Source organism: Chiloscyllium plagiosum, chromosome 19, assembly GCF_004010195.1.
Source record: "Chiloscyllium plagiosum isolate BGI_BamShark_2017 chromosome 19, ASM401019v2, whole genome shotgun sequence".
Classification (NCBI taxonomy): domain Eukaryota; kingdom Metazoa; phylum Chordata; class Chondrichthyes; order Orectolobiformes; family Hemiscylliidae; genus Chiloscyllium; species Chiloscyllium plagiosum.
In genome coordinates, this window is record NC_057728.1 from 4150380 (window position 1) to 4163551 (window position 13172).

A 13172-nucleotide genomic window follows, 5' to 3' on the forward strand; every position below is an offset into this window, starting at 1 on the left:
TGACGTCACATGCAGGTGGGAGACTTAAGAGATTTCATAGTCCTTGCTAATCACTCTGTTAGCCTTTTACGAAATCCATCAACCACAACTATATCTTTTAGCAGTTTTTTTTAACCTTTTGGCAAGTAGGCAAAAAAGATTTGTTTCTTTTCTATCTGACCCTTATCACCTGCTGCCTTTAACACTTCTGTAACACTGACGAACATCAAGTTTTGATCAGGGAGGATGCAATTGGGCAAACTGAAAATCCACCGACATTCCAAATAATTGCCTTCATATTCTCTTATACTAGCTTTCATTTTTGCCCTTTCTAAAAATGTTTACATTGCATCTTACTGGAGAAAATACCTTACTCCATATTTTATATAGAATGGCAACTCTCGTTCATGACCTCAGTGCATTGTCTTTTTTAATTGTTTCATGAGATGTGAGCATCAGTGGCAGTGCTAGTGTTTGTTGTCCCCATCACTGATTGCCCTGGAAGTGGCGATGGTGTGCTGTTTTCTTGAACTACTGCAGGCCAATTGCTGTAGGTAAACCCATAATGCTGAGAGGGAGAGGGAGTACCAGTATTTTGACCCAGCAACACTGAAGGAAAAGTGATATCTTTTAAAGTCAGATGGTCTTGGGGCCAACTTCCATGTACCAGCTACTCTTGTCCTCCAAGATGGTAGTGCTCAGCTGCGCATTCATTCGTAAATGATATATATTGTTTGTAAATCTCCCAGTTTGCTGGTAATGGTAGCTAAGAGATTGCAGATTGTGGTTGAATTCAGTGTGCTGTTGTGGATGTCCCAATTCTCATGGACGCTCAGTTTTGAGTTGCTAAATCTATTCCAGGCCTGTACCATTTAGCATGCTGGTAGTTCCATACATGTTAATGGAGGGAATCCCCAGTGTAAAGGTGGGCTTCATCTTCACAATGATTTTGCAGTGGTCACCCCTTTTAATACTGTGAAGGATGGATGCAACCGTGCAGAGGGTTTCCTCACCACCTGCCACAGATCCAATGTCCTTTAGGCATTGGCTAATTGAAAGCAAATGTAATTCATTATTTCTTAACGTCACACCCATTGCCACGATTTACAGAGTCAAGATAACATCATATCCAATCTGCCCTCATTCTATTATTAAAATAATAACGGATATAGATGAGGTGAATGGCAGGTACCTTTTCCCTAGGGTAGGGGAGTTCAAGATTAGGGGGGCATATTTTTAAGGTGAGAGGAGAAATACTTAAAAAAGACATGAGAAACTTTTACACAGAGGTGTTCATGTGGGTGCAAGTACAGTTATAGCATTTAAGACATTTAGATCAGTACATGAATTAAAAATGTTTGAAGAGATTTGGACCAAATGCAAGCAGGTGGGGCTAGTTTAGTTTGGGAACATGATCAACATGAATTAGTTGGACCGAAGGGCCTGTTTCCGTGCTGTGTGACTCTGTGACTCTATGTTAATGGACTAACGCTATCTGCAATTGCATTGTTAAAGGAGCCCGCAACTAACACAGCCGTCACAGGACTAAAACTCTTATGGTCAGTGTAATTTGTTCAGATTCATCATTATTCCATCTTCTGCCTCAGAATGTATTATTTTATAGACCCTGTCCATTTGCTTTGGCCAGTTTAGCACATAGTAAAATTTCCAGTAGCATAGAGTCATGGAGTCCTACAGCACAGAGACAGGCCCTCTGGGCTACACTGACATCTGTTAACTGTTCCTCAGTCAGTCCTGGGATTAATTTGTTCAGGAAACAAAAAAATGCTGGAGATCACAGCAGGTCAGGCAGCATCCATGGAGAGAGAGCAAGCTAACGTTTTGAATCGAGATAGCTCTGATGAAAAGCCATCTTGACTCAAAGCGTTAGCTTGCTCCCTCTCCATGGATACTGTCTGACCCGCTGTGATATCCAGCATTTGTTGTTTTAAGTACAGATTCCAGCACCTGCAGTAATTTTTTCCTGCCTTGATTTGTTCGGTGTTTTTGATTCAGCTTTTGCCTTTTACTATAATAGCCTCATGTGATGAGGGTGCTCATCTCCTAATTTTTCCTCCCTTTATTGCTTTTATCGCATTGCTGGCTGTGTCCATTATCTGAATGTTCCAAAGTATTTCAGTCCTTTGCATCAATGTGGAATGTACCAGTTGTTCAATGAAGGTGGTAAAGGGTAAACTGTTTTCTCAAGAATTCTTTTAAGGCAGCAGATACCTGATATAACAGGGTCTCCCTTTCTGAGAGCCGAAGATTAGTAAAGGGATAAGATGAGACCTCTTCTCATAATTCAGCAATTTAAATGCTAGTCATAATGCATTGGTCCCTGAATTAAATTGTGTCCATCTTTTATTAAATCTGTTCAACTCCAAAATATATTTGTCCGTGGAATGATTGTCTTTTTCTATTGAACTATTGAATTATGATCTTGCAGCTTAGGTATTGAACAGATTGCCTTTCTTGTAGAGTTTATACCAGATTCTGGTTCGGAATCTGGGAACATTGGAGGATAATTATACTCTATTTATGCTTATGATGAACACTAGGATTTTAGTTTCTTGTTTTATTTAAATTCATCTCCAACCTTCACCATTAGGCAACCATTCTCTCCTTCCGTGCCCTATCCCTGAAAGTAAGTTGGTGAAGAATTGAATGCAGCTTGATGCAATGCAAAATGAAGCTATGTTACATGTTCCAGTTCACGTGAGGCAGTTAGCCCACCAGAAATAGTGTTAGTGACTGTGTGAGAGACCATTACAGTCTGCTGTGTAACATTTGAGGTAACATTACAATCCTTAACAAGAAATTGTCTGTGTCAGGCAATGATAAAGGCCTTAGGAAGCAGTGTCATTGCATATGTGAGATATCATTACAGTCTGTGTGCAACAGCATTAGAGTGCATGTAGGACAGCACTACAGTCCATGCAACACTACAGACATGCTTTACAGTCTGTGTGAGGCTGTTGCGTACACATGAGCCTTGTGATACTCTGGTGGGAGAGGTTAAAATGTTGGAAAAGCTTCCAGAATGCCCAATCTGTTTTCAATGAAATAGGAAAATGGAGCTGTTTCCTCTTGAAAGGATGGAGTTATAAATCTCCAGTTGCTCTCTGTTTTGTATTTAATAAGTTTACGTGCAAGTCCCTGCAACAGGTTAACTGGCTGTAAATTTGATGATTTGACAGGTTAATTTGATGGCTGGAATTTCTATTATACACCAAACATTAGCAAAGATGTGTTGTTTAATGGTGTCACATCAATCCAGTGATTGCTGCAAGAGGGCTCCGGGTAATTCAGAGTGCTAAGTGTGCTGCTGCATTAACCAGCGGCTCTGAGTGCAGTTATCAAGTGGCCAGTTCTGTGGTTAACCCTTTGTATGGCACATAGGTACCATTGCTGTGCAGATAGCGTGTCACTCTGGTGTAAAGAGCAGAACACCTTCCTAGATTGAAGCCAGAAGTACAGTGGTATTTCAGCTACCCATTCCCCTTAGTTGTTCATTCTTATGACTTCTACAAAGAATTATTGACTCCTTTTATGAAAGCTGTTATGGGTTGAGATTGCAATAGTTTGGTTGCTATACTTATTTAACAACACTATTATCACTGAATTAAACAACAGCTGGGTGGATTTTGACCTTTTTTTTTAGTCCAGCAATTCTGAATGTTCTTATATTCCCATTAATCTGTCAGTGTTTCTCTCCAGGTCCTTTGTACAGTGACACCTTTCTCCATATTAAAGGGACATCTTTTTTCAGCTCGCATCCGTTCATTAATGGTAAATTTATCCTCCTCTAGTTCATTCACTTTCCAAAGCATGGCAATAAGTTTATTCTGCTGACCTCATCAGAATGAGCCATGAACCTTTGGTCATCTCCTCAGGCCATGTTTCTAATCAAGGTGTCAACCCAGTTCACCTTTGCTACAGTCGTTCTGTGACCTCTATCACTCACAGCAGAGGTGCACAGATCTCCTGGGCGGAGGAATTCCCTCAGCTGTGCTTTGTCAGCTGATCATAAATAAACTTCATTTGACGTGAGGGATGGGTTCTGAGCTGGAAGACCAGTTTGATGCCTCCAGCTCCACTTGCTGAGCAATGAGATGAGCTGAAGTCCCGGAGGCAGAATAGCCCATTATTGCTGGCCCTGTGGGAATGTCTTTCTGGAGTCTGGGGGACCAGAAATGGACACATCACTCAAATTGCGACCAGAACAGAGGTTGATCATGACAAACCATCGAAATACAGCAGTTTGGTGGAAATCTTAAATCTTAACAGAAGACGCTTGGAAATACTCAGGAATACTTGGATGATTTGTTGCCCTTTGTTTGGTGATACAAGCCTCTGGTTTGTTGCCTGTTGTTCTTAAGATGTAGTTTATATTTAAGATTTCCATCACCTGTTGGTTTTGTTGATTTGCTGATGAGCGGGCTCCTAGTGCTCTTTCAAATTTACCCTTCCCAATTTCCCCACTGTTGTTGGAGTGACCACCTCACCCAACTGTGCCACTGGCTTGCCGTACACTGCACTACATTTCATCTAGCGTGGTAAAGGATATGTACATGATTTGTCCAACGCATTCTGTGAATACTGAGCTGGATGCTTCAATTCCATTTGGCAATATAAATGAAATGGTACAATTGTAAAGTGGGCGCAGGAACAAAGAGATCCGGGAGTTCAAATCCACAAATCTTTCACAGAATGCCTGGGCAAATTGGAAAGGCTGTTTTACAAGTGTATGGGATGCTTGGATTCAGAAATAGGGGATTCTAGTACAAGAGCAGGGAAGTCAGTCTCAAAGTCCATAAATCTCGGCTTGGGCTCACTGAAGTATTGTGTTCAATTCTGAGCTCTATACTTAAGAAAGCTGAAAGAGAGTGTGGAGCAGATTTACTGCGAAGGATGAGGGATTGCAGTGTCATGGAGTCAGGAGACTGTTCTGACAGCAGACAAAGTTAAGGAGAGGTTTAACAGAGCTGTTCAAAATATTGTATCTTTAAAGTGATGGGCATTGAAAAATTCAGCGCGACTCTCAATCACAGGTTAGAAATGTAAAATGTTGTAAAGCATGGGCTGCAGCATCCCCGCACTGGCTTTGTTGTAAATGTATCAGCTTGTAATGGCAGCTATGGCTCAGTCTGTAGCACTCTCACCCCCGGCCTATCAACATCCAACTCTGAGTCCCACTGCAGGACTTGACTGAAAATCCAGGTTGACATTGTAGTGTGGAACTGAGGAATTACTGCAGCGTTGGAAGTCTTTCAGATGAGATGGCAGGACTGACATATGAGGAGAGATTGAGTCAATTAGCACAATATTGGCTGGAGCTGAGAGGAATGAGGGGAAATCTCACAGAAACCTATAACAGGACTAGACAGGGCCAAGGCAAGAAGAATATTTCCAATACTTTGGGGACTCCAGAGCCAGGAGTCAGAGTCTAAGGATACAGAGTAAGTACCATTTACATCTGAGATGAGGAGAAATGTCTTCATCCAGAGATAAAAATCACCCAACACCAGGTTATGATCCAACAGGTATATTTGAAAGTACAAGCTTTCAGAGTGCAGCTCCTTCATCAGCTAGTGGTTAGTCTGTGCAATTCAATGCCACAGCAAACAGTCAAAGCTGACAGGCAGGAGGCGAGAAGAACACGAGGCCAGGCAGCATCAGGACTGAAGAAGGGTTACACCCGAGATGTTGACTTCTCCCCTTCCTGATGCTGCCTGGCCTCCTGTGCTCTTCCAGCCTCCTGCCTGTCTACTTTGGATTCCAGCATCTGCAGATTTATTTTTGTCTCACAGAAACCAGTCAAGACAAGTAAACAGTCAAGGCAAAACATCGTATCATTAAATACGTGAGGCGAAAGTGATCAAAGGAGATGGGGGGGAAAAGCAAGTAAAGTTGGACAATCAGCCACCATCCTAATGAATGGAAGAGCAGGGTTGAAGGGCCAAATGACCTATTCCTGCTCCTCATTTCCATGTTTCTTACATTGGCTCGAAAACATGTGGAGTCTTGTGCACCGTGCTGCCCTAAATTGAGTCAGGGTGACGAACCCACTTACAGCAAACACCCTGGTTGTTTTTTTTTTGATGAGCCGTGTATAGTGATTGGGTTGCTTAGCTCCTGACATTGCGTACTGGTGAATTCTTAAACCTCAGCTGGGCATAGACCTGGGCAGCCGGACTGGACCTTGGCACACCCTTTCAGCTCATTGGCATTATAAAATGGGTTATTGTGCTACATTTCCCCTCCCCTGCCAGTGGGTGCCTCGATTCCAGTCTAATCACCGAGAATGGAGATGTCATGCCTCAGATGAGGATTTATGTATTTCTCACTTCTAGTCTTCTCGTTGGTTTTCTTACTTTGGTCTGGAAGGGAACTAATGAGTAAATTAAATGCTTCAACTCTCAGAAGACTATTAACAATCCAATGTAAAGTAGACACAGTTCATCTCAATCTATTTGAGTCACTCTCAAGGCATGGGGTAAATTGTCCTTGTGCTTTAAGTGCTGTTTGAAATTTCTGCTGCAAGAACATTAAAAAAATTATTATCAAATGGGTGAGAGATTACAGAGCTCTGAGATACAAGAGCATCTGGATATCTTAATCCATGAATCCCAAAAGTTTAGTACAGTGATATAGTAAGTAATCATGAAAGCTAATAGAATGTCATAATTTAGCGTAAATATTATCATGTGAGGTATTGAATACAAATGCAGGGAGGTAATACCTCAGTTACACAGAGCATTTGCAAGACCACATCTGGACTACTGCATATAGTACTGGTAACCTTATTTCAGTAATAACGCAAATGCATCAGAGGTAATTAAGAGAAGGTTTAGTAAACCTTCTGTTAATTACCTGGGGCACCACAGTGGCTCAGTGGTTAGCACTGCTGCCTCACAGCACCAGGGACCCAGGTTCAATTCCCATCTTGAGCAACTGTCTGTTTGGAGTTTGCACATTCTCCCCACGTCTGTGTGGGTTTCCTCCGGGTGCTCCGGTTTCCTCCCACAGTCCAATGATGTGCAGGTTAGGTGAATTGGCCATGTTACATAGCCCGTAGTGTTAGGTGCATTAGTCAGGGATAAATGTAAGGGAATGGGTCTGGGTGGGTTGCTCTTCAGAGGGTCGTGTGGACCTGTTGAGCCGAAGGGCCTGTTTCCACACTGTAAGGAATCAAATCAATCTCAATCTAAATTAATACCTGGGATCATTACCTCCCATTTCTGCCACCACCAGACACACATTCCCCTCCCCTCCCCTCCCTTATCAGCCTTCCGCAAGGGCCTTTCGCTCTGGGACACCCAGGTCCACTCTTCCTTCACTTACAACATTCCTCCCCCTGGCCCCATGACACCTTCCCCTGCAAGTGCAGAAGGTGCAACATCTGCCCGTTTACCTCCTTCCTCCCTCAGTATCTAAGGGTCGAATCACACCTCTCAGGTGAAGCAGCACTTTACCCGCACATCACTCAATCTAGTCCAATGCATTCGCTGCTAACAATGTGGTCTCCCCTACGTTGGGGAGACGAGGCGTGGACTGGGTGACAGTTTCATAGAAAACCTATGCACTGTCCATAAAAAAGTCTCTTGAGATTCCAATTGCCTGCCACCTCAACATAGTACCCTGGCCAACATCTGTGTCTCAGGCTTGCTGCAGTGCTCCAGCGAAGCTCAGCACAAACTGGAAGAACAACTCCTCATTTTCTGCTCAGAGATCCTGCAGCCTTCCAACCTCAAAGTCAGGTACAATAATGCTAGGGCTTGAGCTCTCCCATGTGTTATGGACCAGATCAGACCCCCACAAAATATTTTAAGAAGGTACCCTAGACCCTAACCTTTTCTTATTTCAAGGGAGATGTGAAGTGCATGTTCCAGATGTGATGAGGCTGATCAAACTATTAGATGTTAAGCACAATACAATTTATTTAAACACTGTAGTTATAATACAAACCAAAGAAAGAGGAATTTAGAATAACGTAACTATTGGAAAACTTAACCGAATAATAGATAAAGTACCTATTAGTTACTAACTGCTCCAATATAGTACGTCCAATAAACATACCCCTTGGCAAAAAAGTAAATTCAGATGCAGATGCTTACATGCAGTTCTCCAATCCAGGAGGAAATAACATTGAGAGATTTCAGGGACTGTAGCAGCTAGGAATCACTTCCTGAAGCTTCCAATGCTTCTGGGACCCCAACCACCTTCTAACCTGCTACAGCTAAAAAAAAACTAGAAACCCTGAACTGTGAGAACTGGCCACTCCCCTTCCATTATTACAGCTGTTTTTAAAAAAAAACCTAAAGGCCTCATAAATTGTTGACTTAGGCCATCTCCAGTAGCCAGTTTTGCACCCCTGTCTTTCCAACCTCTCTTCAAAAAAAAAACCAGGACAAAATAACCTTTTTAAAGTGACAGTATTGTCACACATGTTCTCCCCCAACCCCATACACCAGGCCTTGTTATCACATAGTCTGCTATTACACACAATACATTGTTAGCCACTAACAGTGCCCCATTAGTAGCTATTCATTCTCCTAGTTGGATCATTACCCACTCCTTTGACTGTCCAACTGTTCTTCTCTCTCTTTGGGCTCTATCCCCCGCTATCACTTACTCTTTACCCCTTCCCCACCCCAATCTATCTTCTGCACAGAAACTGGCATTTTCCTAGCTACTAACCATTCTGAGGACAGGCACCGGACCTAAAATGTCAATTCTGATATTTCTCTCCATAGATGCTATCAGACCTGCTGAACTTTTCCATCAATTTCTGTTTTTGTTGCTGGGGTGGACGGTTTGGTCTTATGAAGATGGGTTGAACACGCTGGGCTAATATCTGCTGGGGTTCTGAGCAAGAGGCGACCCGACTGAAAGATAAAACATATAAACTCCTGAGCATTGACGCCTTGACAAGATAGATGTGTGGGGTCACTGTTTAAGAATCAGGCGTTGCCCAATGAAAATTGAGTTGAGGTTAATTAAATATAGGTCGTTGGAACTCTCAGCCTGAAAATGTAGTGGAAGTAGAGTCGTTGAATAATTATAAGGCAAAGGCAGTTGAATCGTTGTTAAGCAAGGAGGAGAAAAGACATTGGAGTAGGTGGGAATGTGGATTTGAAGTCACAATATGATCAGCCATGATTGTATTGAATGGGGTACAGGCTCGAAGGGCGGAATGGCCTACTCCTGATCTGTATTTAAGGCATGGAGCAGGAATTGAAAAAGTCAGTGGGGTTTGCTAGATGGAAGTACATTGTTAGGTCATATCATGGAGTCATAGAGATGTACAGCATAGAAACAGACCCTTCGGTCCAACCAGTCCATGCCGACCAGATATCCTAACCCAATCTAGTGCCACCTGCCAGCACCCGGCCCATATCCCTCCTAACCCTTCCTATTCATATACCCATCCAAATGCTTCTTAAATGTTGCAATTGTACCAGCCTCCACCACTTCCTCTGGCAGCTCATTCCATACACGTACCACCCTCTATTTGAAAACGTTGCCCCTTAGGTCTCTTTTATATCTTTCCCCTCTCACCCTAAACCTATGCTCTCTTGTTCTGGACTCCCCTACCCCAAGGAAAAGACTTTGCCTATTTACCCTATCCATGCCCCTCATAATTTTGTAAACCTCTATGAGGTCACCCCTCAGCCAACAACGCTCCAGGGAAAACAGCTCCAGCCTGTTCAGCCTCTCCCTGTAGCTCAAATCCTCCAACCCTGGCATCATTCTTGTAAATCTTTTCTGAACCCTTTCAAGTTTCACAACTTCTTTCCGATAGGAAGGAGACCAGAATTGCACGCAATATTCCAACAGTGGCCTAACCAATGTCCTGTACAGCTGCAACATGACCTCCCAACTCCTGTACTCAATACTCTGACCAATAAAGGAAAGCATATCAAACGCCTTCTTCACTATCCTATCTACCTGTGACTCCACTTTCAAAGAGCTATGAACCTGCACTCCAAGGTCTCTTTGTTCAGCAACACTCCCAAGGACCTTGCCATTAAGTATATAAGTCCTGCTAAGATTTGTGAGGAAGATCTCATATGAATTCAGCTGTATCTGACCTGAGAAATGGTTGATGCTTTACAGATGGTATCAAGTGCCTCATTGTGGTATTCAGAGAAAGGTAAAAGCAGGAGGAGGGACTACAATTTTCATTGATGCAGGATAGCCCCTTGTTCCCTATAATGGGTGACTGGACCCCGGTAATGCGAGAGACTTTTTCAGTCTGCTTTCCATGCATAGATTTCAGTGACTCACAGAGAGTTATCATAGCACACAATCCTGGGATATTTGTATGTTTATTAAAAGTCAGCCTGTTTGGATATCTTATGAAACATAAGGAGCAGATAGGACCCAAACTGGGCTCTCCTAGAGCGGAGGTATGGACACTACCACTGCACCACAAGAACCTTAGGATTATTATATTTCAGTACCATATATTCATCTTCATAGAATGCCTACAGTGTGAAAACAGGCCCTTCGGCCCAACAAGTCCACACTGACCCTCCAAACAGTAACCCACCCAGACCCATTCACCCACCCTATTACTCCACATTTTACCCTGACTAATGCACCTAACCTACACATGCATAAACACTATGGACAACTTAGCATGGCTAATTCACCCTAACCTGCACATCTTTGGATTGTGGGAGGAAGCCCACGTAGACACGGGGAGAATGTGCAAACTCCACACAGACAGTTGTCCGAGGCAGGAATCGAACCCAGGTCCCTGGCACTATGAGGCAGCAGTCCTAACCACTGAATCACCCTCTAATAAATAACCAGGCGCCATCCTCAATCACAAAACATCACAGCTGTTACTGAACATACATGCTTATCGGGATAAGCAGTAGCATTGCTGAGCAACCATGGTTGTGCTAGCTCTGAAATAATTCAGTGTGAAGTGGGGATGATCCTCGAAGTGGATAGGTGCAATGCATTTAGAGACCGTCTCTTCCCAGGCTAAGAGACTGGTTACCATATCCTTCCGGGTGCGCTTCCACTGCAACTTGGCAAGAACCAGACTTGGGAATCTGAATCTGGTAGAAATCAGAAATAAAATCCGAAAAGTGCCCAGCAGGCTTGGCAGCAACTGTGGAGAGAGACAAAGAATCAGAATTAATGTTTCAGGTCTGTTTTCAGTAAGTTTGGTCAGTTAGCACAATCCAAGTCCTTAGCCTAGAGAAGGACTTGTGTGGGTGTGTCACATCGCTCCACAAGTCTGAGTGATTGTACAGAGGCAGTAATAACAGGGAGAGCTGTGGAGATGGGCAGCTGGTCACAGGGTAACATTTCCCTATCCTCTCGTTCACAGGTCAGCAAGTCCTTGGACTGGTCGAGAACCAGAGTGATTGGTACCTTGGGAACTTGTGGAAGAATCACAGACCTTGGCCAGCGCTCAGTCGAGGATACAACACTGGTAAGTAATTGAGTGGACTCACAAAGGCCAGGCTTTTGCTTCCAGGCCTATTCTGTCTCAACTGCCACTTTCCCGATCTGTATCTTGTCGAAGCTAATTGGATCTGTGACATCTTGCCTATATGGCTGAACCGTTTCTTTAACACAAATCCCAAATTTAGTTCAATGTTCAGGCTGTGCTAATTATAGAGCAGATCAATATTAGACTTTATAATTGCAATCCTAGTTTCTTTTTTAACAGTTTAATAGTTAGGTTAAATGTGAGGAGGTGGCTTGATGAGTAGCACAGAGTTCAGGGTTGCAATCCATCCCTTCCTAGGTATCTACAAGGCCACATTTACTCCATTCCCCTCTGCTTCTGACATTGCTTTCATAATACAGTCCAAGGATGTGCAGGTTAGGTGAATTGGCCATGCTAAGTTGCCCATAGTGTGCAGGTTAGGTGAATTGGCCTGCTAAGTTGCCCATAGTGTGCAGGTTAGGTGAATTGGCCATGCTAAGTTGCCCATAGTGTGCAGGTTAGGTGAATTGGCCATGCTAAATTGCCTATAGTGTGCAGGTTAGGTGAATTGGCCATGCTAAATTGCCCGTAGTGTCGAGAAATCCCTAAATTAAGTGGATTAGCCATGGGAAATTCAGGGTTACTGGGATTGGGTGAGTTGCTTTTTGGACAGTCAGTGTGGACTTATTGGGCCGAATGGCCTGTTTCCACACTCTAGGGATTCTATGATTCTAAGTGGAGATACCCTTCTCTCCTTTTTGACACATGTCCCTAAAACTCTGGAGCAGGAAAGGTTTTAACAGTCTTGATTTCCCCGTACAGGGAACAATGAACATTTCCTCAGGGGATGATATTTACCTGCCTGTGTAAAACCAGGATTTCAGAATGAGGCAATCACATCAGGGAAAAAGGGAAATGCTGATTTCTTTCCAGTCCCAGATGGCATTAGAAAGCTTCTGAAAATCATTATAAAGACTTGCATTTATGTAGCAACTTGCACGTCCCCAGCATATTTCAAGATTCACTCCACAGCCAACTAAGTAGTTTTAAAAATGCAAGCCCTTGTTGTAAGATAGGAAACCTGGCTGCCGATTTGAACACAGCAAGTTCCCACAGGTAGCAATATGACAAACGAGTGGGTCATCTGTTTTACTGATGTTATTGAGTGTAGAATACTATCTATAATAGAGGGAAGGGCACCTCTTGCTCCTCCTTGCAATGAGCTGTGATCTTCTGTGTCCACTGACAAAGCAAATAGAGTATAAATTTAATGGCTCATCTTCATGGTGGTGTGTGGGTGTAAACTCAAAAAACTTCCAACTTCCAGGTTAAATTTATGCAAATATCAAGAGAAAGAATAAACAAAGAGATTTTTTGATCTTGAATTGATGAGCAGGGCACATTTTTTTTAAGCTTTCCCTCATGATTGTATTCATCAGGGTTTTTCACAAAAATACTTGGCACTTGACTATATTGCCCAATATAGAACATAGACATAGACATAGAACAATACAGCACAGAACAGGCCCTTCGGCCCACGATGTTGTGCCGAACATTTGTCCTACCTTAAGCACCTATCCATGTACCTATCCCACTGCCGCTTAAAGGTCACCAATGATTCTGACTCTGCCACTCCCACAGGCAGCGCATTCCATGCCCCCACCACTCTCTGGGTAAAGACCCTCCCCCGACATCCCCTCTATACCTTCCACCCTTCACCTTAAATTTATGTCCC

The 13172-nt window shown here is 43.2% G+C and overlaps 1 protein-coding gene across 6 annotated transcripts in view; it reads left to right on the forward strand.

Annotated features, from left to right (window-relative positions):
* The window catches only part of large1 (LARGE xylosyl- and glucuronyltransferase 1), a 491278-nt gene that overhangs the window by 320485 nt on the left and 157621 nt on the right, over positions 1 to 13172 (forward strand). For all 6 annotated transcript variants that reach the window (XM_043708946.1, XM_043708952.1, XM_043708949.1 and 3 more), the window contains one exon: positions 11333 to 11437. In XM_043708946.1, coding sequence (XP_043564881.1) covers positions 11333 to 11437 — 105 coding nt within the window. The remainder of the gene's footprint in view (positions 1 to 11332; positions 11438 to 13172) is intronic.